General features: G+C 46.2%; 1 protein-coding gene across 8 annotated transcripts in view; it reads right to left on the minus strand.

The window, feature by feature from the left end:
* Window positions 1-27,824, minus strand: part of RUNX1 (RUNX family transcription factor 1) — a 243,849-nt gene that overhangs the window by 35,778 nt on the left and 180,247 nt on the right. For 7 of the 8 annotated variants that reach the window (XM_057546111.1, XM_057546108.1, XM_057546110.1 and 4 more), the window contains one exon: window positions 3,181-3,372. The exons of the other annotated variant lie outside the window; for it this stretch is intronic. In XM_057546111.1, coding sequence (XP_057402094.1) covers window positions 3,181-3,372 — 192 coding nt within the window. The remainder of the gene's footprint in view (window positions 1-3,180; window positions 3,373-27,824) is intronic. 8 annotated transcript variants of the gene reach the window in all.

Genomic DNA, 27,824 nt, shown 5'->3' on the forward strand with positions numbered 1-27,824 from the left:
CGGCAACACACACAAGAACAAAACTTGGCCTCTTAGTTTCTATGGTTTTGACAGTTTTCTGCACCAGTAGATTTCACCCCGTCTCCATTTTCCCAGAAAGGAGGGAGTTACGTAGCTTAAATGTGGTTCATCATCTTTGGTAAATCAGGAGTCAAATTCTTAAAATGACTTGCTCGGGTTGCCTGAAGCCATCTCTAAGGCGGAGGTATGGCTGAATCGGCAGCAGTGCCCTGTTGGTCTAGATTCTGCCCCGGTCCATCTTTGAAAAGGACATGTGTGAGTTTTCTTTCCCGTGACTGTAAAAGAATTCTAAAACTCGGCTGTAGAAGTTCATGATGATGTCCTGACTTGCTTAAACGTGTAGCCACGACAAAATGGCTTTCTGTTCAATTTTAAAGACCTGGTAAAGTAGGAAGTTGAAATTAACCTCAGCCCTTTTATAGCTGAAACCTCAACAAATAAACAGTGGTTTGGTGGCATGGCAACCTGGCCCCCTTTTCCATCTGCACCCTGCTTCAGATCATTTGAGATGTCTATTTTGAGTGATTCTCAAGCCCATCTCATTCTAGAGAAATAGAGGCATTATTCTGTATCTGTGATTTCGTACTGAAGGAGTTAAAGGGCCAGGCATGACCCTCTGATGAAGTCCTAGCAAGACAGGGTGTATCAGCCTATCAACTCATGATCTCTCCGAGCCCGTAACTGCCGACAATTCCGCCGGGCTGAAAACATTCACGTTGGTACGGCACTGCTGTAAAACTGCTCTGACTACTTTTGGGATGTTTTTCTTCCAACTACTGCTGCCATTTCAAAGCGAGCCATAAACACATGCTGAATTTTTATATAAAGCATCTTCTTAAATATAATATAGAAGCTCTAGCGCTAAGCTGGGAAAATAACCATTTTCCTGTCCATCAAGAACAAAATGAAGGTTCTGGCTGAAAGAGACTTTACTGTTATCCTTGTTAACTTTCTAACTTCAGGGAGAAAAAAATCCCAAGGGTCTACTCAAAACAGGACGAAGGTAAAAAAGCATTTTCTTATGGAAAAAAGAAAGAAAGAATAAGCAAAAGTAGATTTACATGAAAATCTCCCAGATACTTATTTTAAAAAATTGTTCCTACAATTTTACAAGTGACACCCTGAACGGCAAATCATATTTTGGAAGGAAAGAACGTCAGCGATGTAGTTAACACATTCTCTCGAGCAGCAACTAAGCCTCCAGGGCACTCTAAAAGCAAGTTATTATTACTTAGATGTTGCAGAAGTAAAAAGTTTTTAAAAGGAACAAGAAACGGGGTTAAACCTGATACTCTGCTAAGCGTACAGTATTCCAAAGAGCTGAGGAATGCCCGTCCATGGCAATGCCTCCGCCTTAGAGCTGCTGGCTGCTGAGGACAAGAATTCAACACCCCACCCTGCCGTTTTCTTTTTGGTAAAGAGAGTGTATATCTGACCAGGAGGAAAATGAGATCTGATTCACTCTTCACCAAAACTGAAACCAAGCCGAATTCATGGTGACGATTTCCACTTGCCCCCATGTGGTTGAATTTTCCATTGCCTTTCCAAATGCTTCCTATTTTTAGTTCCAATAGCAGTAGAAAAAGGCAAATCCCTTTATCAACCTCGTAGTAGAAATGGTCAGTTATGTCATGAGAGAATAAGAGCACAGAAGTCTCCTCTTAGATGTTACAAATGGAATCCTGAAGATGACATAAATGAATGTAAATGGCCCTAAACACAAGATCCAGCCATCCCCTGGAGAATTTTATTCTATTTAGAAGACAAGTGGCATTTTCCCCTCAAGCCCATCTCTCTCACTTAATGTGCCATTTCATCTAATTTCTCATACACACTTGCATTTTGGAATTAAAAAAAATCAATATGCATATTTTGAATAAGTATGCAATGATGAAGCACCAGGAAACCAATGGTTTCATGGGACCTCTTCTTAAATACACCTAAGATGAAACTGTAGATGAGAGGCACCCCCTCAAAATCAAGCTGAGGTTTCTGTTATCCACAAAAGGGCTAATCTACAGAGAGGCCACTTAACAGCTGTCTGCATAGTATCTTATGGGAGGAGTTCTCTGGGAATTTCCCCTGCAAATAAAAAAACTTCCCCCCAGAATCATGACTGTGAGAGTGAATGGCATGGGCCATCGGGCTCTGAGGAAGAGGGTGGGCGTGCCTTTAAGAGCCCCACATGTGCTAACCCCAAAAGAAAGCTACGGGCCCGGAAACCCTAAAGGACTTAGGATGCTTGCACATCTCACAATACAACTCAAACAGAGAAAACACCCGGGAAAGCTAATTTCTGCTGTCCCAGAAGGGCAAGGAGCGCTCCCCTTGCTGGCCACCTGCCCTTTCCCCCAGATGTGTTGCTTATCTCTTCCTTCGAGTTAAACAAGCCTGACCCTTTGAGAAAGGAATCTTACTGTGACCCTATCGTACACAGCTGTGTCCTGCACAGCACCGAGAAAACGACTGCCTTTCGGAAATTTGACATGGTATCACAGAGCAAATAATCATTGACGTCAGTGCTTTCTACAGTGTAAATGAACTCTGTGTATTATCTAATTTGGCACAGTGGGTTTTATGCAATTATGGTATTTTACAGTGTTTTTGCAATTGCCAGCTAACCCCACGGTGGGAGGGGGGATAACCCGCCTTCTTTATTGATTGCAGATTTATGAATTGCAATGAATACCCTTGATGGGATGGCGTCCAGACACTCCTCCTATTTCTTTACATTTGCAAAAGAACGTATATTAAATACAAACCCCTCAAATAATCAGTAAGAACTTGAAACATCCTGACCTTCACCTGGCCTGATGTATGTGTGTGTGTGTGTGTGTCTTCAAGCCAAGGAGGTAAGAAAATAACCTAGCCAAAGCTAACGCTTAAAAAATTCGAGATCTGATCTACACAGTGATACATATCTGTCCATATCCTCTCTGTACCCTCTGTAGCAGTGCCTTTCAATCTGGGGATCTTGTTACCACGCAGATCAGACTCAGTGGGTCTGGGGCGGGCCCGAGACTCTGCCGCTAACAAGCTCCCAGGCTGCTGGTCCGGGGACCAGCCGTTTCTGAGTGTGGAGAAAGAGCCACAGTTGGCCTGGGTGGGTTCTGCCCGAGGGTGAGGCGGGAAGCGGGCTCCGACCGTCCGGGTACTTACCCTGCATCTGACTCTGAGGCTGAGGGTTAAAGGCAGTGGAGTGGTTCAAGGAGGCCCGAGGGTTGGGTGTAGGGGCCGGATGGTGTGGGCTGACCCTCATGGCCGTGCGCCGCAGCTGCTCCAGTTCACTGAGCCGCTCGGAAAAGGACAAGCTCCCGGGCTTGGTCTGATCATCTAGTTTCTGACGATGTCCTATTGCGGGGAGGGGGTGGGGAGGGGAGAGGGAGGCAAGAGATCAGAAAAGGTACCGTGGATTTGCTAAAACTCGGGCTTTTCTCGTCTTTCCCCTCCCTCTCCCCTCACCCCCAGCGTGGATCTGCTGGAGATCTGCACGTTTAGCTGCTCCCGGAGGTGGGGGCGGGTGGGGTGTGGGGATTCAGGGCCGCTGTCCCCACGGCAGACTGGGGCCCCTTCTGTCACACTGGCCGCTGGGTCCTCCCCCCAGACTGGGCCCCGGCACCCACCCCAACCCTCTGCGCCCATCTCCACTGGGCGGGACGCGGCGGGCACGCGGGGCTTGGTGGCAGTGGTGGTGGCGGCACGGAGAGAAGGGGCATTCGCTGTTGGCACTTGGCTAGGAAAGGAGCCCTGCCAGTGGCGTCGGAACAGCTGCCCCAGCTGCACACCCAACCCCGGGCAGGTTTCAGAGGCAGCCATGTGGGCCCTGGAGCTTAGAGGCGCGCCCCTTCTAACAGGAAGCGAGGTGTGGCTGCAAGCCCACAGCCCTAGGAGGTCAGATTTCCTGTTAAGTGCAGGGCACGGGTGGCCCCTCTCCTCTGCTAGCAAGCTTTGCATGAGCATCCTTTCCTCCCTGAAGCCACTTCCCCAGCTTCGGCCTCGTCCAGTCCAAGACTCCCAGCAGGCCGGGCCCACTGGAGCCCAGAGGGAGCCGCCAGCAGGTTGGACGAGCTTCCCCCAGGGGCTCAGGGATCCAAGGTGGGGACTTGGGCCCCTCAGCATCTGTAGAGACAGCAAGTGTCCTCGCCTTGCTCCTGGTCCAAATCGCTGTCACCAGGATGCAGCGGGCAGAGGCCATTCACTCAAGAAGGGCCAGGGGGGTTGGGCCTTAATCCTTCATCAAAATGCCTTTACACCAGAGACTCAGGCTTGTCAGGCAGAGCTGAGGCTCCCAGGTACTGACGTAGCCACAGGGGGGCTCGGCGGATTCATTCCTCTTTCAGAGAGGCTGCCCTCCCGCTCCTCCTCACTTTGAACCAGGATGGTTCGAAGAAAGAGTCATTGACCAACTTCACAAAACCCTCGCCGGATTGTCAAGTGGCCTCAAACCAAGACTGGAGAAGCAGCCTCCTTGCTGCCACACGCTAGTGCCCTTTCGCACACCCGACCCAGTCCTCAGTGACAAAGAGGATCCCTTGATTCCACGCCCCCCAGCCCAGCGTGGGAGTCGGGGTGGGAGACGTATATTTTAGCCCAGCTCCCGCTGGCTACGATTATAAAATTAAATTTTATAACTTGTATTATGGTTCCAAATCTCCGTGGTTTGCCGTTTCTTCCTGCTGCCAGGCCCCATGGCACAGTTGACACTGTCTCAAATTCCAGACCAGAAAAAGGACGCACTATATTGCAGTGATTTTATCATGAACAAGACCTGTTTGGCTCCGAGATGAGGAAAAATACTTAAGCATAATATTTGTGTAGTTCAAATGCAACACTCCCTCTTTTCATGTGTCACCAAGGCAAATCTGGACTCTGATTCAGCCCCACAGCCCACAGTACTCGGTCTGAACACAGGCAGCCTGAGTCACGTGGGTCCAGCACACATGCGAGAGGCCTCTTACCCGCTGAGTATTTTAAGCACCGGCCTTGTGGGCGAAAGGCCATGGGGCCAGGTCCCGGAACAACCCCTGTTATCCCTTTCCCTCAGAAGTATGAAAACATCTTTTTCTAGAACATTCTATTTCAGTCCATCATGGAGTCATCTGTGGTCTCTGGATGGAGCTTCCCTTGACTCCTCCTTCCTCTTATCTTTGTGATACATTCTCGGCTTCCTGATGGTCAGACTGAAAAATCTGAAGTTTTCTTGTAGAAGAGCAAACCATGCCAACTCAAAAGCCATCCCGGGCATAATAATTCAGCCCTTTAAATGCCTACCATGACCTGGTGTTAGGAGTCAAGCAGGGAAGAAGGCAGGACAAATGATTCTGGAAAGTTCTACCTCCTCAGAAAGAATGCCGGTTGGCAAAGTTACGGTGCAGAGGCTTCTAGCAAGTTTTGTACCCATTTCAAAACTTTACATTCCTTGGGCACCCACTGGCATTTTTGAGGAACATCATGTCAAGGACAGTGGGTGAGCCAGGTGAATGATGTGTACCAGATCAATCTGAACACATGGCATTCGACGTTTTGGAGTCTCCGGCCAGCCTTTGAAGAGAGGCCTTCAATTGTGTCTGCCTCAGTCACCAATCTTGGGTGCCACCACGTGCCACCAAGAAACCAAACAGGAATAAGTCATTTCAGGTAAGCCACTACTGCGGCCAGGAACAACGTGAGATTACTTTTTTTTATGAGACCCCTCTCATTGCCCTGTGCTTAAAAAAAAATTAAAAGAAAGTTTTCAACATGTGGGCAATTTCTGCACCAGCTGACACCTGCCAAAATCGTAGTCATTTACAGAGATTAACTGATGACTGTCTGCTTTAGTAGGAATGTTCGGGCATAGCTCTCAGAGAAAACAATTCTTCACTCTAAGCTATTTCTTAAGCCCTGAGAGTTGCAGGGCTGAGTTTAATGCTGGAGGAGGGGATGAGAGTTCATCTCACGCCCTCCCCATGCGTGATCCACAGAGCAAGTAAGAGCGTTACTACCCTCCCAAGGAACCCTGAGCCCCTTCCTCACTACTAGTGCTGGAGAGCTGTAACACCAAGGCACAGGGGAAATAAAAAGCATTATCATATTAAACGTGTGGTTCTGATGTATTTATAAGCTAGATCAAAGGAAGACCTAATTCTTCTTTTCTGAAACCATCAGATTTCGTGTGCCAAAGAGCAATATTTTGCGTGACACATAGAAGCTTCTGATATAAACTTTCAAGCTGGGTTCGGAAATGAATGCTTTATGTCTCTAGTTTCCTGTATCTGTGTGCAATTAAAATGTCAATTTGCCCCCTGAATTTTAAATACAGGAGTATGGAAAATGTCCACTATCAAATTCACTTTTCTTCTTTCTTACTGACTACCGGGCTTCAGAAGGCAATAGGGAATTCAACCCCGGTGGTAGAATTACGCAATGAAGCCTCAAACACGTGCATGTTGGCAGCCTGGCTTTTTGAACACGTTGGAAGTCAGCTGTGTATGTTTACGTGGTGGTCCTGGAAATAGTGGCTACCTCAAGATTTCATAGTGGGACATCTTACTGAATCTTTAGCAGAGTTGAAAAAGATCCTAAACTATGTTTCTCTATTACTATTTTCACATTTTCAAAAAAGTACTTGATTAGAATTTTATATATATGCAAAACTATACAAAGCCAAAAGAACAAAACAAGAATAAAAACAAACTAATCCCATTTGCTAAATTTTACTTCTTCATTCCAAAGACATACGTCCTGGCGTCCTCTGGAATGGGTGCCCAACGGGTATCCCTAAATGTTAGGATATTTGTGATGGATAATGAGGCCAGCTTTCAGTTTTCTGCTATAAAAACTAGGCTGAGTAGGTATGCATATTTCACTGACAAATGAAGTGCCCTTTTCACAAAACCATTGTTGGTTCTGCGGCTGTAAGTAACTGGAATGCAATACAGATCATCCTTGAATTACAGTCGGGTAATGCCCCGATGAATCCATCCTCAATTGAAACTATCATAGGCTGAAAATGCATTTAGAACACTTAACCTACCGAACAAATTCGCTTAGCCTAGCCTACCTTAAACGTTCTCAGCACACTTACGTTAGCCTACAGTTGGGCAAAATCATCTAACGCAAAGCCCATTCTGTAATCAAGTGTTGACCATCTCAAGTCATTTACTGAATACTGTACTGAAAGTGAAAAACAGAATTGTCGTCTGAGCACAGAATGGTTAAGTGTATCAGTTGTTGATCCCTGAGATGGCATGGCTGACCACACAAGCATCACACCACACAAGCATCAACGGCCCGGGAAAAGATCAGAGTTCACAATTCGAAGTGTGGTTTCTACCGAATATGTGTCGCTTTCACACCATCATAAAGTCGAAAAATTGTAAGTAGAACCATCCTAAGTCAGGGACTATCTGTATATGGTCTTCTATGAAAGAAAACAGATAAGGCTAAGTTGTCACCTTTTCTTGGCAAGTTCTGGGTAGAGAGAATCATTTCCTGACAATCAAAACGCTAGTCCATGTTTCTGATATGAGTTTACTAGTTTTCTTGATAGATTCTCAGCAGAAAAATTAGAAAAGGCATATACTCAAAGCACTGTCACGATGAGCAGTTGAGAAAAATTGATGCAAAATGATGAGACCAAAAAGATATCTGTCTATATATGTGTGACTATAGATCTCTATCTCCTTCCTTCCATCCATCTATCAATCTCATTGTGATTCTTCTAAAAGGATGTATGTTTTTCAAAAGATGTTTGCCAATCAATCTGATACTAACGACATATATCCGGATATAAGAACATTGATATTTCTTTCTTTAATGTGCTATTCTTTATACCTAGGGAAAAGAAACCAACACGTTTAGAGGTCAGCTCATTTTTCCTGGTTTAACACTCTAACCAGGGTTAGAGTGTTCCGGGGTCATCAAAGTCATTAGGACCTTAAAGCACTGGTACTGAACATGGATGTGATCCTTCCTCAAAGCACCTTGCAGGCGGTGAAATAAACCTTCCTAGGACTGCCCTGGTGGCGCAGTGGTTAAGAATCTGCCTGCCAATGCAGGGGACACGGGTTCGAGCCCTGGTCCGGGAAGATCCCACATGCCGCGGAGCAACTAGGCCCGTGCGCCACAACTACTGAGCCTGCGCTCTAGAGCCTGCGAGCCACAACTACTGAGCCCACGTGCCACAACTACTTAGGCCCGTGCGCCTAGAGCCCCTGTGCCGCAACAAGAGAAGCCACCACAATGAGAAGCCCGTGCACCGCAATGGAGAGTAGCCCCTGCTCGCCGCAACTAGAGAAAGCCCGTGCGCAGCAACGAAGACCCAACACAGCCAAAAATAAATTTAAAATAAATAAATTTATTTAAAAAAAAAAAACTTTCCTAACTGCAAACCTATACATCTGCTGGCTAATTAAATGTTAGGAAATACGGTCTCATATTATATATTGTGTATAGATGATATCTACATAGATTTATACATATAATTGTATACATAGATTATATATAGATTGTATACACCTTATATACACAATATATAATGTGATATAAAATATATACTGATATATGTAACTACATTAGAATACATATTATAATACATGTTTATATATCATCCAACGTTATATGTACACAGGTAGCCTAACTTTCCCCCCCCTCCATCTCCTCCCATATCGTTAAGCTTAGAGAACAGCGCAAGGTTGGAGTCCTTCTGAACTGAAGAAGGGCTGGAGAAATTAGCCTCGTTTTTTAACCCATACGTGGGAGTGAAGTTCAGAGAAGTTATGTCATTTTCCCAATCTGGCACAGCCAACTAGAGAGAGAGGGCAGGTCTGAAAACACACCCACTCCCAAAACCTTCCCCCACCACCTCATGCTCCGTGCACCTAGAAATACCCATTTCCACGACTCCCACGTAACAGAGAGGAGAGGCGCACAGTGTCCCGTGGTTGTCCATCACAGGGACCCCGGGCACTTGCACGATTTGCACACTCTGCCTTTACAGTCCCACTTCTGTTCCCGGCTTGTCCTTAGGACAGAAGACAGCCCGAGCCGTGGGGTGACCCCTGGCAGAGAGCTGGGTCTCACACGTCTGCTAGGGCATCCGAGTCACCCGGACGTCCTGGCAGGGCTGGGGTGGGGCCAGTGAGCTCAGAATAAGGCGCTGGTGATGCTGGGGCTGCTGGGCCCGACACCACCCTGGGAGCATGGGTGTGAGCGCCAGCGGTTCCCCCCTGTGGTGCGCATGCTTCCGACACGCTTCTCCTCTGCCGGGCTTGGAAATTAAAACACCAAATGTACCAGAACTGTGTTTAGACTAAGTGCCCATGGACGCTGAGTGATGGCCTTGTTGTGGTGATAACTATTCCGTGGCCTTTAAAAAAAGTTTTTAAATTCTTCAGTGTGCTGTACAGAGTGGCTGAAAATGCCAACACTCTGCCCGCAGAGAGGTGGGTTGTGACCGTCTCTCTCCCACCATCCCTGAGATGACTCCCTGAGTCGCTGTTGCAATAATCAGGTGGGTCTGCAAGGGGAACCCAGCATTCTCACGCAGGAAGCAACTTCCTCCCTGCCGTCTAAGGAAAGACTTTGGGGAACAGCAGAAAAGGGTTACTTGGACGCTATTAGTCCATCCCAGAAATGCAGCGGCTGAGACCGCTGAGCCCCCGCTAGGATGGGGGTGCTAATGCAGATGCTATAATCCTTCTCTCCCCGAGAGAAACAGCATGACACCAGGGAAATGGGGCTGCCAGTCTGGATGTTAATAACTCTCCATCGTAAATCTGCTTTTCCACCCAACTTTCCTGCGGACAAGAGCAAGTCTCTTCAGCCTCCTTATCTGCAAGCCTGGAATTAAAGGACTAAGACGGATTACTGTGAGGGGCTCTAAAAGCATTCACGGCAATTACATCTGCAGCGATTCTACTCAACTGGTTCCTGTCAGACGACTCTAAGCAGGGGCTTTCTTGAACAACTTCATGTGACATTAGGACTTTCAGAGTTCTCTTTCTTTTTTTTTTAGGCAAATACCTGGCCTTTGGGAGCCATTAGACTGGTCTTCAGAGCTCTGTCTTGAACCCGGGATTCTCCCTGGCCTGCTCTACACTTGGGTGTGCTGGTGGCTGGCAGCTTTGAACAAGGTATCCTGAGAATTCACTCTCCCTCTGCCTTTGAACAGTTACTAGTTCAAAGTAACTGTTCAGTTACTTTGAACAGTTACTAGTGACCTTGGACATCAGTTTGATGCCCTTTGAACAGTTACTAGTGACCTTGGACATCAGTTCTCCCAGATCCTTCCCTCTCTCCCCTCAAGCCTCCACTGAGCCTTTCCTGGTACCCACTGGCTGAGACATCCCATTCTGTTTTTGCCCCTTCCCCATGATGGCCCAAAGGCTGCATCCAGAGGGAGTGGGCCATTAAACTCACCTTAAAACCTGCTAGCAGGTTGTCAAGGGCTGCAGCTGGGAAGAAAACCACTCTGCTGAATCTTAATCCAGGGCCTCATTTTCCTGCATCTCTTATTGGTTAGAAAATAATGATACTCTTTGGTTCCCTGCCCACTGCTTCCCATCAGCGGCCAGAGAAATGTAAGGCTGAGATGAAAGCTCATCAACCCACCTGCGCAGCTGTCCCCCTGCCCTCACCCAGGCGCCCTGTGCAGGGCTTCTGTTCCCCTCGCTCCTGCTCCTGCTAAATCACACCAAGCCAGCGGGGAAAATCCGCTGGGATGCCGCCACTTCCTAGGCCATGGGTTTCTACTGACTTAGGGATTCTGCAGATGTGATGCTTTACCCCAGGAGAATCACCAGCAGGGATGGCGATGCCTTCGGCTGAGAAGAGCTTTGGTTCTCTTGCAGGTGGCAACAGGTAAGTGAGTGACCCCTGAGTCTACCTGTGCATGGGGCGTCCCTATCCTGGGTCTTCCCCAACCGTGGTCCTGCACTGCCCCCTCCCATGGCATGAAGCGCATGTTTTAGAGGTCAGGCTGGCATTTTGCCAAGCCTGCTTTCTAGACTAGAAGGCAGACAGTTTGAATTCCCTACTTTGCTCCAGTCACACTGGCCATCTTGCTACTTCTCCTATGTGCCTGCCTCAGGGCCTTTGCACCTGCCGTTTCCTCTGCCCAGAACACTTAATTCTCCAGATACCTGTGGACCAGATCTCTCCCATTTTTTCCTAGTCTTTGCTTAAATTTCATCTTCTCCCTGAGAAATTCCTGAACACCCTAGTTTAAGTTGCAAACCCTCTCCAACCTGGCCCATCCCTGACCCTTTACCCTGGGTTTTCTCCATCCCATTTATTAATGTTACCTACAGTCTGTCTAGGCCCACTGGGCTGCAAGCTCCATGAAGGTGGGATTCTGTCTGTTTTCTTCGCAGCTGTATCCCCAGTGCGTAGGAGAGTACCCGGCACACCGTAGGCTCACTAAATGTTCACTGAATGACCGACTGACTGGCTGAACACTGGTGCCAACCAATTGTCCTCCATTAGATTGTAGGAAAGTAGAACTTATTTGGGGCAAAGGAAACGTGAACTAAAGTTTTCAGCTGAAATGGAACTGCAGAGGGCTCAGGAAAACTACTTGGGGAGGAAAAGTATCATAATTGAACATAGAGAGTTTCACGGAGAATTGACTCATGAGACGTTAAACCGTCCGTAAAACTTATCTTCTCTATTTTTTTTTTTCCCTTCATTACACAAAAAGATAAAAAAGAATGGATAAAAGGCCTTTCATGCAGAGCTGAGTGTAGCACCCTCACATAAGCAAGGCACTGCCACAGCTTCCTTGTGTTTCTGGAGAGAGTATCCCCATACACACACACATACACACACACACACACACATGCGCACACACGCAGCGTCCCATGTCCCTCTAGACATGGGCTAAGACATAACTGCTAGAGCAAAGCATGAAAGGAAAGGTGTAGAAAGCCAAAGTGGAGAGCAAAGCGGGCTGGGGCTACAGCGAGAACAACAATTAACCCAGACTTTAGACCAAAGGGCCACACAGGGCCTGCCCCCTCCATCCCTCCCTGAACCTTGCCCTCAAAATTCATGGGACAAAAACAGAAACAAAACTGAATTCCCTGAAGTTCCAGGCTCATGGTAACAGGCAGTGGAGTTTTTAGCTCATATGCATGAGCTTTTGGAGACCTGGGCCTCCCTAAAAGCAGAGGAGTCAGGATCTGTGGTCATCGGTCACCATGGGTTACCTCCTGTTTCTGTCTGGTGACTAAGGAGGTCATGGTAGCTTAGGGCGGAGAACCCTCCTGGTTTCTTTTGCTCCTGACCAGAGGCAGCCCTCTGGGGGGCGGTGGAGGCAATCTCCATGGAAGGGTGCAGACAGCTCACAAGTTCCGGATTCATTCTCCTCTACAAGCTTGTGATTCCAGGTATTGTCAGCCCATCCTCGGTGAAGAGGCTGTCTCAAGAAAACCCCGGTAGAGGGTAACAAAAAGTAACCCAAGAGTGGTAACTGCTGGTCATGTGATCCATTTATCTGAATGGCTCCTGCTCCCCAAGGACAGGCTCTGCGAATGGGAGGTGACGTCGGAAGGGTACGTTTGGGTGGTGAGGCAGGGGTCACATTGAGAGGAAATACTCCCTGAGGCTTTGACCTGGCTTTGGAGTCCGGGTCCCCAGCGGTGCTGGCTCTGGGAGGACAGACAAGGCCTGGGGGAAGGGAAGCATCACCCCGGAGTCTACAGGCTCTGCCTGCTGCATCGGGCCGCCTGGGCGTTCCTGGTCTCCCCCCAAGGCGTTCTGACACCCCTGCGGGTCTCCACTCCCCTCCTGCACCCGCACACACCACGCATGAAAGCCAGAGGCCCCGAGCCTGTTCAGAGAGGGCTGCGGTACACCGAGGGCCCTCTGGAGGTCGGGTGGTGCCCCAATCAATGCTGGGTGATGAACGGGTGATGAATGAATGCGTAAGCGAATGAACACCCCCTTCCTGAGCTAGACTTACTCTGGGACGCACATCTAGCAGGGGGCAGGACGCTCCATTCCTCTTCGTTTTTAACAAAGGGTAAGGAAAGTCCCCCCCATTCCTAAAAGCCCTCCTGTTGGTCCCTGGGGGAGCAGTATCTGATTCCCATCTCCTCTCATGTCACAAATGCCCACTGAATTCTGGGCTGGCCTCACGGCAGCAGGAGACCAAGGGGCCAGACAAAGTCCTAACCCAAGTCCTTTAGTAGATGGCTAAGCAGGCTTTGGCTGGTACAAAAGGACAGTGGCCCTCTGGCCACTCACAGCTCTTGAGCACTTGCTGGTAAGAAAGCCAATAGTGACTAGTGGTTGTTTTTAACAGGCCATTATCCCTACCTCACACCATCCAGAGAAGAAGCTGGCAGATTGTTTTAGGGATGATGGCCTCACTCAGGCTAACTTTTATCCACTGTCCACAGCTGAGTAGGAGCGTTTGTGGGGCAGGGGTCCTCCCCCCTCAGTTACTTGAAGGGGCAGTGGCTCTTTGTCTGGGACTCCCGAAGAGTCACAGCACGGTGATGAAAGTGTTGGTCCCACTGCTTGCCACGTAATGTTGGGAGGGAAAGTTCCATTTATTCCAAGACACAAGTGCCCCCTATTCACCCCGATGAGCGCATCTGAGTCAGTTCTGGAGTGAAGGACAAAAAGGCTGTCAGAACTTCCCTCCAAAACTCTGGCAGCATTCTGCCATCCCAGTCCTTTCCAGATTGGAAAGCAACAGGCCTTCCTCCTTCTGTCTTTACCTTGGGACTCTGCCTCTGGAAGGCTGGCTTGGTAGGACCAGCCTCCCTGCTCTGCTATGAATGCAACAGGACCAGTGTTTTGAACTTTCTCTCCTTTTCACATCGTCAACAGTCCCTCTTCTGTACGAACACTCTGCTGTGTGAAAGCATAACCTCCACTGGGTGAGGGCGCCCTTGTAAACTGCAGGTTATGCTTTGTCTTTTCCCAGCCCGAGGGCCACCCCCACTCCCTTCCCTGTCTCTTCCCCACCCCCAACTTTTATTTTTTTTAAACCACTTCTGCTTCCTTCATTTTCTTTGCAGCTGCAGCCCAAAGATATAGTAAAGCTACTGTATAGGATTTTGAAAGCAGGGCCTCTGAGAGCTTTCCAAGCTCCGTACAAGCCGGTTATTCTCTGGCTTGTTTTCTTTGGCTTCAGGTTAGTAACACAGAATGAGTCAAACAGTATTAACTTTCAATAGGGAAGTGGTGTGGTCAACCCAAGCTGTTTGCGGCTAGATTGTGAAGATAGGTAAGTAAGGCAGGTAGTGAAGAACAGCTCCTAAGACTGCGAGGAGGCAAAGGAGAGAGGCAGCCTCACTCAGAAACATCCAGCAATTAGGTCAACAGGACTCAACCCATCTTTTTTAAGTTGGCGAGGAATGAACACTGAGGTCTCCGGCTGGCCAGCTTCCGGAATTTGGCCAGGTTGGGGCTCTGTAGCTTGCACAATTGAGCACTTTGTGGGTATAAGGATGACTTTTTTCCCCCGTCCTTTCTTTTCCTTCCTTCCTTCCTTCCTTCCTTTCCTCCCTCCCTTCCTTCCCTCTTTCCTTCAAATGATGCCAAAGTCATGGGAAATCTAGTTAGGATGATTTGCTCTCCTTATGGCATGTCACTCTGGGTGCACCTTTATCCATTTCTCTCCCCTGTTTGGGGTGTGAGTAGCTGTGCCTTCCCTCCTCCCTCCACCTGGCCCTCGCCCATCTTCTTAGCCCTGGATCTGGTTCCCCAGGTTGATGGGCTGGCTGCAAAGCCAGGGCTCTCCTTCTCCAGATTGGGTGATGCACTTGGCGGGGGGGGGGGAGGGGGGGCGCGGGGGGGGGGAGGTGGAGGAGTGGAGGTGATGCAATCACTCCTACAGACATCGAATCTTACTTTTAGAAGCTGATAAGGATCTTAAAACCATCAAATCCTCCCTCTCTCTTGTTCTGCAGAGGAGGAAACGGAGGCTGCTGAGCTTTGCAGAACCAGCCTGGGCCAGGATCTACGCTCCCAGCAGTCTTTCCATGTGGCTGCCTCTCCCTTGCCCAGGGCTCAGGATTCCTCTTACAGCTCAACAGAGTGGCTCCGAGGACAACTCAGCACTCGAGACTCAAATTTCAGCAGTTTCCAGTTCTTTCTCCCTGCACTTGGCTACTTATTTATTTTGAGACTGGCTGAATCACCCAAGGAATAGAACGAGTTTCTCCTCCTAACCTGCTCTGAGCAGCATGTCCGTGAATGAACAGGACAGTAAGCCGGCCTCCGGAGCCTTGCAAGTTTCCCACCTTGGAGCAGCTGCAGGTTTTGACTCCTCCTGGGAAACTGGCACGAAGGCTCAAGGGGGTAATATTTCACCTCCTTGCAATCTAATCCAGAAATCTCAGGCGAACAGCATATATAAAAAGCCACGGGTGGAAAAAAAAAAAAAGAAAGAAGGACTCAGCAAGCTGCCCTGCAATCTTTGCAATTCTCCCTAAGCCTTTCATGGAAAGAAAATGAAATAATACAGCTGGAGAGGAAAAACTGTATTTGGTTTTGGAAAAGAAATAGATATTAAAATAAAACTCAGTTCTCTTAAGTGTCAAGGTTGCCTTTTGTCTGTTTGTTTCCAAAACGCCTAAAGGGTGTATAACAATAGGAAAGAAAATATTAAGATATTTTAATGGCAAAAAGTAAACTTTCTAAAAGTATGGATTCACAGTGGGGCTGATTAAAATGTCTCTATTTTTCTCTATGGTTTTCTTCTCATCAATCCTGGAAGAAAGTATGAGATGAAATGTACCGTCAAGAAACCAATAATTATTTTATTTAAGATCCCTGAGATTTTTGTACAATATAATATACACAACAACAGTAAAATTTCCTGATTGTTTTTCTGTTAATCTAATTACATATCTATATATTTCTATTATTTGATAGACTGTTTACAAAGCACCTTGATACCTATTATCTCAATTCATCCAAAGCAATCCTATGCATTAGAGCTCATATAATTATCCCCACCTTATAGATGACTCAGTGGAAGCTTCTAGATGCTAAGAATCCTGGCAGATCACACAGCAGCGTGTTCAGTTAAGAAACAACTACCTTTTGATAAAATCTTTGTTTGGGAAAAGAGACAAAGGAAGCAGGGCCATATGGTGAACTTGGTTTTGCTTCAATGAGGAGAATATTGGTGAAGTTGGCTCCAGAATTCAGTATTTGGGGTTAATAATAGGTAGGGTGGAAGGAAAAAGAGAAAAAAGCCCTCACTATATTGTATCCTGAGAGTTCCATCTGCAATGATTAAAAAAAAAAAAAATTAGGGAGTATGGGATCAACATGTACACACTGCTATATTTAAAACGGATAACCAACAAGGACCTACTGTACAGTACAGGGAACTCTGCTCAATGTTATGTGGCAGCCTGGATGGGAGGGGAGTCTGGGGGAGAATGGATACACGTATATGTATGGCTGAGTCACTCTGCTGTGCACCTGAAACTATCACAGCATTGTTAATCGACTATACTCCAATATAAAATAAAAAGTTTAAGAAAAAAATAACTTGGCAATGGCAAGTATTTGGCCTCCCACTTGGGCAGCATTCCAGTTGCTTCCGCGGTGAGGGCTATGGGATGTGGGAAGGGGGCCCACCTGTGTCCAGGGCATGTGCTTTAATAATAACAGCTACTATATAAGGGGCACCTCTGTGCCAGGCACTATGTATCATCACATGTGTTACTTAATTCATTTGGCACAAGAATCCCCCAAGATGGGGAAATCTTCTTCCTGGTGTTACACCTGAGAAGACTGAGCTTGGGGAAGCTAATCTGATCACAGTGGAGACGTGACCTTGAATCAGGCAGTCAGCTCTCTAGCCGGGCTGCCAACCACCACTCCAGCCTGCCCCTCAGGCTGTCTCATTTGATCCTCACATCCCCCAGCAAGGTAGGTGTCACAAGCCCATTCTACAGATGGGGAAATAACGCAGTTAGTAAGTAGCAGGGCTCAGACGTGGGGCCAGGTTGGTCCAGCTCCAAACTCCTCTTTCACTCCCTCAAGCTCAGAACTCTCTGCTTCATTTCTGAAACTTGGGGCTATGCCCTGTTAGCAATGCCAGAAATGAACAAAAAGATGTTTCTCCTTAGCTCTTTAAAATGAGTGAATTGGAAATATCATAAATCTACTTCAGAGGTGAGTAAAAATAAGGTGATACCAGGAACAAACCCAAAGAGGGCCAAAAATGTATATAGTTCTTAAGAGCTTAGTTATTTCAAATATTTACTTTTTATCTCAAATGACCAGAAGGCTGACTTCTAAGCCATGGTGAACAAAAACAAAAACAAAAACAAACAAATGGGAACTCAAATGCTCGACATTTCAGTGTATGAAAGTACCCTGAAAGATTCAATAACAGGCTGAGTTTTAGTCAATACTTGCTTTAATGGACCCTGAGTATATGTAAATCGTGGAAGTACCAAAGTAATGTATTGCCATTAACTTACTTTATAGTGGTCTAGGGAGTTGGCAGATTAATTCAACTGTATTCCTCAAAAAAAGGCAAACAGAAAAGAACTTTGCTTTGGGTACTTAAGTGTCTTTTACCTTGGCTTTCATCTACAAATGTATAGCTAGAATATTTGGCTTGGCTATTGGGAATTTTCCCAGTGGACAATGCATAACTTACTTGCAGAAAGAACTCACTGCAAATATACCACGTGTAACTCAGAATATGTAAAAGGCATTTCACATCCAATGTCAGTGTTTGTGATGTGTCTGATAATACAGCTGTAATGCTCAGTAATAGATTATACCTAATTTACCCCTTCTTTATCGTCAACTTTTCATAGCAAAAAAACAAACCTTTAAAACAAAGTGTTTATAAAGGAAAAGAACATGGAAAAAATGGGAGAACACAGAAATTGCAAGCTAGCTCAAATGAACTTAAACACAGTTCTAGGGCAAGGGGGTAGTTTTACTTAACTTTCTTAAACTTAACCTGCGTTTTTTTTGTTTTTGTTTTCTTCTTGGTGGTGGTGGAGTTCTATCAGACCCACTGGATCCAATTCTTACTAATGCCTTTCTTAGCTACATGCTTTACAGGAAAAAAATACAAGCCTTTGCAAAAACTCAAATAGAGTTTTTTTTGAAAAATAAAAACTAGAACGTGGTTAGAGTATAAAAAAAATTCTAAGTCCACCCCAAAGCCGACGAGCAGACGCATTATAATGCGCTTTGCCAACAGCAGTCCATCTGCAAGCTGTGGGTCCACCCCCGCCCCCTTCCCACCCCCCCCACCCCCCCCCCCCCCGCCAGGAGAGTTTCGCACACAGAGATGGGGCCCATCTGGTTGCGCAGCACCCAGTGTTCCAACGCGCTTAGGTGCTTCCCAAAGTGCAACTAGATGGCAGCACGGACCTCAGCGGAGCAGCTCTCCAACCATCCCAGGTCAGAGGCCACTCCATCAGGTCACAAGGTTCGCAGGCAACAAACGAGGCACTGCGCATGCACAGAAGGGTTTCCGATGGTGAAAGGTGGAAGCACCGTCATTAAAATGTGCTACTGAATGTCTTTGGGGAAAAAGAAGAAAAGCCCTAGCAAACACATACCAAAAGAGAAAAATCCAAAAAACCCAAAGCAAATCTAGAAAGACACGCTGGTTTAGGACACTCAGAGCGGCCGAGTGTTTTCTATGCCCGCAAAGCTTGGCTGCGGCTAACGGGTCCAGGCACCACCGGCCCCCAGGTGAGTTGCATGCATCTGACGCGAGAATTCAGACCCCAAGAGACTCTGGCACATTTCATGTCAGTTTTCTAGATCAGTGTGGAAGAGCCTCTCCCAAGCTGTGTCATGCATGTATCTGAAAGGACCCAGATGTTAGACCTCAAATACTTTCGATGTTACTCAGGCAGGATTTTTCCCCCTGAGTTTGTGAAAACAAAGTTCAACCTTTGGGGGCAAAGCCATTTGCCCATGAGGGACTTAGGAACGGTGCCCGGAGTGTTTCAAGGGTCCATAAAAATGCCAGAAAAGAAATTTTACCGTGTCTAAATACAAAAGGAAAACTGAAAAAAAAAATCAAAATTTATAAATGTTTAATTAAGTGTCTAAAAAAATGAAACATGATGGCAACTTCATGAATTTTTAAACTTAGGAATCACAACTCTTTTTTGTTTAGAGTTTTCTCATTTCCAAAGGATTCCAAGATTCAAGGTAAATAACTGTTCCATCTCCTGAACACCGTGTGCCAGACATTGGTTCAAAATGTTCTACCAAGACTGTGGCGTTCAGGCTCCCCGCCCTGGGAGGCTCGTACAGCCCCTGTCCTTGTTCTACGGGGGCTCAGCCAGCATCCACCCCAGGTATGGTCACCCACACGGTAAGCAAGTGCCAAAACGGGGATCTCAACCCCATGGCAATCACTGTGTTGATGGCAGCGAGATCAGGGCTGCAGGGAATTAAATGAGTTACAGCCAGATAATTTCAACACCAAATGATAAAAGCCGTTCAGAAATTTAGAGCAGGGGCTTCCCTGGTGGCGCGGTGGTTGGGAGTCCACCTGCCGGTGCAGGGGGCGTGGGTTCGAGCCCTGGTCCGGGAGGATCCCGCATGCCGCGGAGCGGCTGAGCCCGTGCGCCACGGCTGCTTGAGCCTGCGCCCTGGAGCCTGCGAGCCACAACGGCTGAGGCCTGCGTGCCTGGAGCCCGTGCTCCGCAGCAAGAGGGGCCACCTCACTGAGAGGCCCGCGCACCGCCACCACAACAACAAAAGAGTAGCCCCAAGTAGAGGAAGCCCGCGCACAGCAACGGAGACCCAACACAGCCAAAAGTAAAACAAATAAATTAAAAAAAAAAAATTTAGAGCAAAAAAATATCTAACGTAGGACCTGAGTGTATATGGATATGTCTGATGTAGGAAGGATACACCCCTGTGGAAGGCGGCCCACGGGTGTCAGCCTCTGAGGGGCACTGTTTGTGGGGCAGCCCATGGCTTCTGTTTTTCTGATGATATTTTGTTACCCCTTCAGTGTGGACTAATTTAGATATTATCTCGTCCCTTTGCCTGGTTGGACAGAAGAGGGAAGTGAGGAGAAAGTACTTAAGTTAACCGCCTGGGTTCACACCCACTAGCCTGTTGGCACCAGTATGAAACCCAGGTCCCCCAGTTCAGGATCTAGAAAACTTTATACATTTAAAAAAAATAAATTTATTTATTTTGGGCTGTGTTGGGTCTTTGTTGCTGTGCGTGGTTTTCTCTAGTTGCAGCGAGCGGGGGCTACTCTTTGTTGCGGTGTGCGGGCTTCTCATTGCGGTGGCTTCTCTTGTTGTGGAGAATGGGCTCTAGGCCCGCGGGCTTCAGTAGTTGTGGCATGCGGGCTCAGTAATTGTGGCTCATGGGCTCTAGAGCACAGGCTCAGTAGTTGTGGCGCATGGGCTTAGTTGCTCTGCGGCATGTGGGATCTTCCCGGACCAGGGCTCAAACCCATGTCCCCTGCATTGGCAGGCAGATTCTTAACCACTGCACCACCAGGGAAGCCCTAGACATGTTTTAAGATTAAGAGATGGAAGCCTATATGCAGACAAGATTTTTTTTTTCTTTTAGCACTTCATATACTAAATCCTAACAAGGACTGTGATATGTTAGCTTAGATCTTGACTTCACTGGCATGGCATTTAAAATATTGATATGGGTTTGCAATGGTCTGGATGGAAGGAGATATTCAAAGTCATGGTTTAAGATTCATTCCATGTTTCTTCTCTCCCCCATGCCCGCTACATTAGACTGAGAAGGTACCTAGATCATTTCGTTGGGTTCTCATTGGTATCTGTAAGGAATTATTTTTCCTTCCCTTCTGTAGCAATACAAATGCCACCTAAACATCTTGGTGACTTCTGTATAAGACAGGGCTAGTTACCAAGAGGTCACAGGTCTGCCCAGGTCTCGGGCGAGCTACTGAGGGGGATGATCACTGCTTCCAGGGGCAGAACCCTACTCTCTCCAGGGTCCTCTTACACACCCCTCGTCCAAGGGACCCTTTCAGACCTCAGCCTGGATAAGTCCACTAAAAACTCAAGGGTCATGGATGTCTTTATGTATATAAAATTCTTCTTGGTCTAGTTTGATGTTACTAAGCATAAAAACCAGAAAGACCTTCTAAAATTCATTGGAAACATTTAGGCAGGATAATCAGTGCTTTAAAAACTGCTTTTGCCAAGTCATCAGATAGTTGGGGAGTTGAGCACAGTGGGGATTATAGCACCAGTGGAAGTCACCCCAGAATGTCTATCTTAGCAATGAATTTTGCCTTTCACAGTGGGGAGGAGGAATATAAGTAGAACATTCTACCTCTTTGACCCTCTGTCTCCTACTTTATATTTGGGTGAGAGGGAAGAAGGAATTATTTCCTTTTCTTTCAGGGATCGCAATTTCATCTAGAAAGAATGAAAATCCAAATCCGACATTTGAAGGATCCAAGGAAAGGGGGATTACGTAGATCATCGTTCATTACTTAGAGGACATGCTTGAAGCAATTCCCAGCGAACAAAGTGGTCGGGGATTGATCATTACAATCCTGAGGTTACAGATCCAGAAAACCGCCTGGCATTCCACTAACAAGTCAGGAGCAAAGAATGACACAAATTTGCATCCTCCTAACAGGCCCCACACTGTGTACGTGGGCCCTCTAGGAAGCTCTTTGCCGAAGGGGTAGACGGACTTGGACGGTTCACCTGGTGGTCATTTTTGTCACATGACTCATCTTTCCTGCCTGTCCGCACTGGAAGGAGAGGTTTATGTCGGGCGGCATCCCTGCTTCAGGCCCCCATTGATGCCAGGCCCCCAAGCAGACCCTGGCGAAAGACGCGGAACCAAAAGTTGGCACATGTGACAGCGTGGCTGGTACATTTCACTGCAGCACCGCCCCAGGGGAAACGCTGATTCCATCCCATCAGTACAAACATGACAACTGCCGAGGCTATGAGGCTCTGCTTTCTCCAAGAAAACTGTATTTGAACCAGAATTGTATTGATAAACTCTCCTAATAAAACAATTCCTGCACAGAAATTTCAATACAATAAAGCTCAAGTAGCAGTTGGTGTAGTTCTTAAAACAGACTTTGGTGTCTGTGGCCTGCAATGTCTGGACTGCTTCGTTTCAGTTCTGGCTTACTAACTGTGTGACCCTGGGCAAGGGAACGGATTTCTCTTTGTGTCAATTTCCTTACCTGATCTTGCAAAAATTATGTCAATTAAGGTATGCGCAGCACTTTGAACAGTGTTGGGCAAACAGTTAGCGCTGCCTGAGTGTTAGGTATTATTATTATTTTTAGGTATTTTTATTGTTAAGAGAAAATAACATTTTAAAAGAGAACTGTATGTCAGTCAATCACCAGAGCAATCTATAAACATTTCTGCTCATCCCACACTTTTCTGGACAAACTTGATTTCAAACATTTTTAGGTCCATTATCACCATAAGTTTATAGGTGCCTGTCATGCATTCCTCTTTTTCACTTGAAACATGACTGTCATAAACAAAGATCCTGTTTCTTCTCTCTCTATATATATTATAGGTTTGCTATTTACATTCAATATCACAGAAGAAAGTTATAGTCGTGTGATGTACTCTCAACAACGTCCTTAACAAAGCAATTGAGTGATGGGGAATTAAGCGCATTTTAAATCGACCTATTTTAACTATAACTCCCCATAAAATAGTATTATAGTTAGTTGGCAAAAAGGCTAATGTCCCAGAAAGTAGCATATTCCGAAGTTTTTAAGTAACGGCTCCACCTGGCTATCCGTTATTCTGAATCTCAAGAGCTCAGACACAACAGTTACTGTGAAGGGCTCCTTTAACCCGAGGGCAGAAGTTGTCCCAGAAATGGCCAATATTTGTTTTATGAACCTTTTCAATTTTTAATTAGTTACTCAGTGTTCCAGATGTAACGGATACCTGGCCAGCCAGATGATGGCTTGTGCCATCAGAATGACTGTCCAATCCACGATCCACAATACTGGGACATCTCCCCCACTCCCCGGCCCCCCATCACTGGGTCAGTCGTTGGGGTCCCAACTACTCCTCGACCCCTCATTAGCAAAATATCTTCCTCTATAGCACTGAATTAATTCATGCATTCAAATTATTTAGTGAAATACCTACAGAGAATATGCTTCGGTATCTCAATATTGTCATATTACAGACACATGGGCTAAATTACAGGCACATGGGTTGAGAGCTAGAGTTTTCCATTAGATCCCCTGAAATAGTAAAAAAAAAAAAAAAAAAAAATACATAAAAACAATCTCAAATATCCTTTTCTTGAAAACTCCTTTCACTCTATCTTTCATGCTTAAAGAGAAGACTATCTTTTAATATGTTGACAAGCTTCTAAATGTTCTACCTACAAACTGAAAACAGATCCCACATTGCTGCTTGCAAGAACTATCCCAGCAGGAGATACCTTCTGATGGTGTTCTTTCTCCATAACAAATTTAATTTTTCAACAATTAATAATTTCTCTATTAATCTGAGATGTAAAAATAATCCTGTGGAATGTGGGAAAAACAAGTTTTGACTCACTAAGAGGCAGGTCAGTTACTGTAAAAGGGCAAGTAATCATCTGAAATGAAAAATATTTTCAATTCTCTTTGGAAGACAATTTTTGCTACAACTTCACCACTGAAAACCAGGAAAATGGTTGGGAAGCATCAAGTTATCCCATCAGCCCAGCCAGCAGACTAGCTGTGGCATGTTTCTTAATTCTTTGTTCTTTTCTTATTGACCTGACTGGCAGGTTGAATGAGATAAGCTTTCCTTCTGGTTTTGCACAAATGGTTTAAGTTGAAGGCTCCATGCCTGCAATCAAGTGCCAACAATTGCCCTTTCTAGACAATCTTAGAGCCGGGACAAATGTGAGAAGTCATATAAGCCAACACCTCGTTTAAAAAATGAGGATACCGAGGTTGGGTCAGAGAGCCTAGAATAGATGAGGTGTAGACGGTGTGGTATGGATGGGGAGGTGAATGCATGAATGGACAGACAGATGGATGGATACGAGTACAGGATTAGGCATCAGAAGCTCCTCATTCTAATCCTGGCTTCATCACCAACTATTTCTCCCAACCTAAGCAGATCATTTCATTTCTCTGGGGCTGCTTTCCCTTATCGATGAGGCAATTAGCCCTGAAGCCTCTTTCAGGTCCCTTTTAGCTCTCAAAGTCATTGATTTCATGAAACAAAAGAACTTTTCAAAACTATTCAACTTGGTGATGCTGGGACCATTTTGCCAGAATCACCCAGAATTCATAGCACCATAATAATGATAGAAGGGACTTGGGAGGTGTTATTAATCCATAGATTTGACACTGCCTGGGCATACTAATTTCTGTGCAATGACCTCTCTTAAAATTGCATTAGAAAGAATAAGTCACAATAGTAAAGACATGGTGACAACCAAAGTATCTATCAACAGACGATGAATAAAGAAAATGTGACACACACACACACGCGCACACGCACACACACACACAGGAATATTATTCAGGCATAAAAAAGAAATCCTGCCATTTACCATTTGCAACAACATGGATGGCCCTTGAGGGCATTATGTTAAGTGAAACAAGCCAAGCAGAGAAAGACAAATACCGCATGATCTCACTTATATGTGGAATCTAAAACAAAACAAACTCACAGAAACAGAGAGTAGATTGGTGGTTGCCAGGGGTTGCGGGTGGGGAAATGGGTCAAAGGGTACAAACTTCCAGTTATAAGATGAAAAAGTTCTGGGGACCTAATGTACAGCATGGACTATAGTCAACACATTTTTGACCAGAGACGTGTATTACGGCCACAGGCGTTAGTTTCTGCAAAACTCCCCTGGTCAATAATGTGTTAACAACAAAACTGCCAAGTGGGTAGATCTTAAGAGTTCTCAACACACACAAACAAACTGTCACTATACGATGTGATGGATGTGTTAACTAATCTTACTGCCGTAATCATTTCGCAATATAAGCATATATCAAATAATCATGTTGTAAACCTTAAGCTTATACAATGTTATAAGTCAATGATATCTCAGTAAAGCTGGGGGAAAATTCTGTTAACTCACTCTTAAAAAAAGAAACAAAACTGGCTGTGGGCAGAGTTTCATCAAAAAGAAGTAGTTCCCACCTTGAATCAAGACATTCAAGTAATCATAAGAAAACAGCATGCCTTTAGGCCTGCCTTGCTTCAGAGAGTGAATAGAAAAGTCAGCATTACCTGAGTCACCCTGGGAGACTGTGTGCATCTGACTTTTGTGTAGACGTCCCTTGTGAAATGGAGACTATCTACCTAGGCCTCTGACACCTCTTTATATCATACGTATACGTATTCATTTAACTTAATTTGGTTTTTAAGTTAATTTTTTCCTAGACCCCAAATTCCATTTGGCAGGAAAGACTCTGTAAAAATGGGTGCCTTCTTGGAGCAAATCCCTTCTGCCTGCTCAAAGAGCCCTCCCCAATAATGACTGTTTTCTTAAGTCATAAAACAGCAGGAAGCAGAGTCAACTGTATATACAGGAGGGGCCATTACAATCGCATTTTTTTCCCTCTGACTGCCAGTTCTTAAAAATCCAAGCGGCCATCATTTGTTTTCCAAAGCTCAACCACCATTAGTTCTTTGAACGTTACAGGAAATACTGCCTGTGGGGCAAAAACTGCCCTTTTTTACGCCTGAGAGAAGAGGGGCAGCGGAAGGTATACGGAGGGGTCATCTGGTTTAAGCTTCTTTCTCCAGGCAGGTCTGCCTTTGAACTGTCCCAGAGATGGCTATTGCTTCTATTTTTATTTTTTTAAAATGTTTTTATTGAGGTATAGTTGATGTACAATATTATGTAAGTTTCAGGTGTGTAACATAGTGATCCGCAACTTTTAAAGGTTATATTCCACTTACAGTTACTATAAAACATTGGTTATATCCCTATTGTACTATATATCCTTGTATCTTATTTATTTTATACATAGTAGTTTGTACCTCCTAATCTCCTACCTCTATCTTGCCCCTCCCCACGTCCCTGCTTCTGTTTTTAAAGATAGGGAACCTACAGCCTCCTGAGTGAGCCTTTCTGGAAGTTTAATTACCCTCAAGGTCAATTGCCTTACACCTCACAACTGCCTGCTCCCCAACCCCATGCCTGCTGTAATCTGAGCCCGCTTCCTCTTTGGTCCTCTGCAAGCACCAAGGTACCTGTGTGGTGTGTCTGTTATGTTTAATGCAGGGTCACTAGGAGTCTTCAATTTGCCATTTCTACTTTGGAAACCTCCCAAGTTGGGTTTGGTTGGAACTGCGTGTTTCTGAGCCTGGGGTTTGCTTTTCACACAGAAATTGGAATCAGGGGATGCTACCAAGTCCCAGAGTTTCCTGAGTCCGGATACGGCCAGAACATCTCCAGGCACTTAAAGAGAAAAATCTGCCAGGGGGAAATGAGGTCAGAAATAACGGGAGTCACGGAGCAGGCAAATGGCACCAAAGAGATGGTGAACGGACACCATGTCCTGGGGGGCAGGGGGGTTGTCCCTGGTGGATGTGGTGGTTCTCTGCTGGGTTCTGCCCACTCTGGGGTATGGGGAAGGTTGGGGCAGCACCCAGGATGGTTCTAGCGGGTGATCAAGATGCCATGAGACTGTGGCCAGGACTGTAGGAAAGACAGCCATGAGCTGCGGTGCTCACAGGATGACCTGCAGAGAGCCACGCCACAGGGGCGACCTTAGAGCGCCCAGAGGCAGCAGGCAGGTCCTCTGGAGGAATGGCCCCGGGGTAGGGGGGCAGAGCAGCAGCCAGAGATGCAGGCAGGGAGGCTCTGCTGGCATTTCCCGAGTTCATTCTCTGTGCCGGGCACATAGCATTGTCTCACTCAAGCTGATGGAGTAGCTCTCATGATTATCCCCATTTTACAGATGAGGAAACTGAGGTTCAGAGAGGCGCCATAACTTCCTGAAGGCTTAAGAGCCTCAACCGGAACTCCACTTGTTTGCCCCAGAACCCAAATTCTTAACCACTTCGTTTTACGACCTGTCATCCCTGCATCTCAGCTTGCTGGCACGGTAGGAAGCCCTGTTTCTGACACCCTCAACCCCACCCTTTATAAAAATTAATAGAGAATATTAATTTTCCACCGGGGGCATGACATGGTTAGGAGGCATGCAGATGCTGGGCGGGGGCTCCAGTCAGCTCCACAGATCTGGAACTGGAACCCAGCCTCCATCCCAGGGAAGGGTGTGGTTCTGGAAAAGTGTTACTGTGTGTTTACTCAAAGATAGTCATTAAGTCACCGTGAAGACATTTTTCTGCAGACTAAACAACCCCACTCCTTTTATAAAAAAGCTTTCCTCACAGGAACTATTTTTTTTTGTACCATCTTTCTATATTTACTGGTTTTCTCTCAGGCACTCTTCTCCCCTCCCATTCTCTATTTTAAACGATCCTGTAATAAGATTTTGATCTGTGGCACAGAAAGGAAAGGGTCATTTTCATAGATTTCATCTCCAGCCTCCAAGTGAATAAAAGGCCGGCATGGATGGTGATCAGCCCCTTGTGGTCCACTCTGACCCTCTGGTCTCTTTTGACCACCTCTGCCCCTGGCCAATCTTCCTTGAACTTTACCACGTATTTGGTCCTTAGGCCCAGGCAGTCCTGAAATGATTCTGACATGCACTTGAGTCAGCCTGATTTCCTTTTGCCCTGCAAGAAGATGCTTCAAAAAAAGAGCCCAATGCTCAGAGACAACTTTGAGGAGTGAGAGTGTCAAAAGAAAAATTCTTCCTCCCTGCAGGGGTCTGACATGTCCCTCTGGCAGAAGTTCTAGCCACATGTGAGTGATGCTGA

The sequence above is a fragment of the Balaenoptera acutorostrata genome, chromosome 4, assembly GCF_949987535.1.
Source record: "Balaenoptera acutorostrata chromosome 4, mBalAcu1.1, whole genome shotgun sequence".
Lineage (NCBI taxonomy): Eukaryota > Metazoa > Chordata > Mammalia > Artiodactyla > Balaenopteridae > Balaenoptera > Balaenoptera acutorostrata.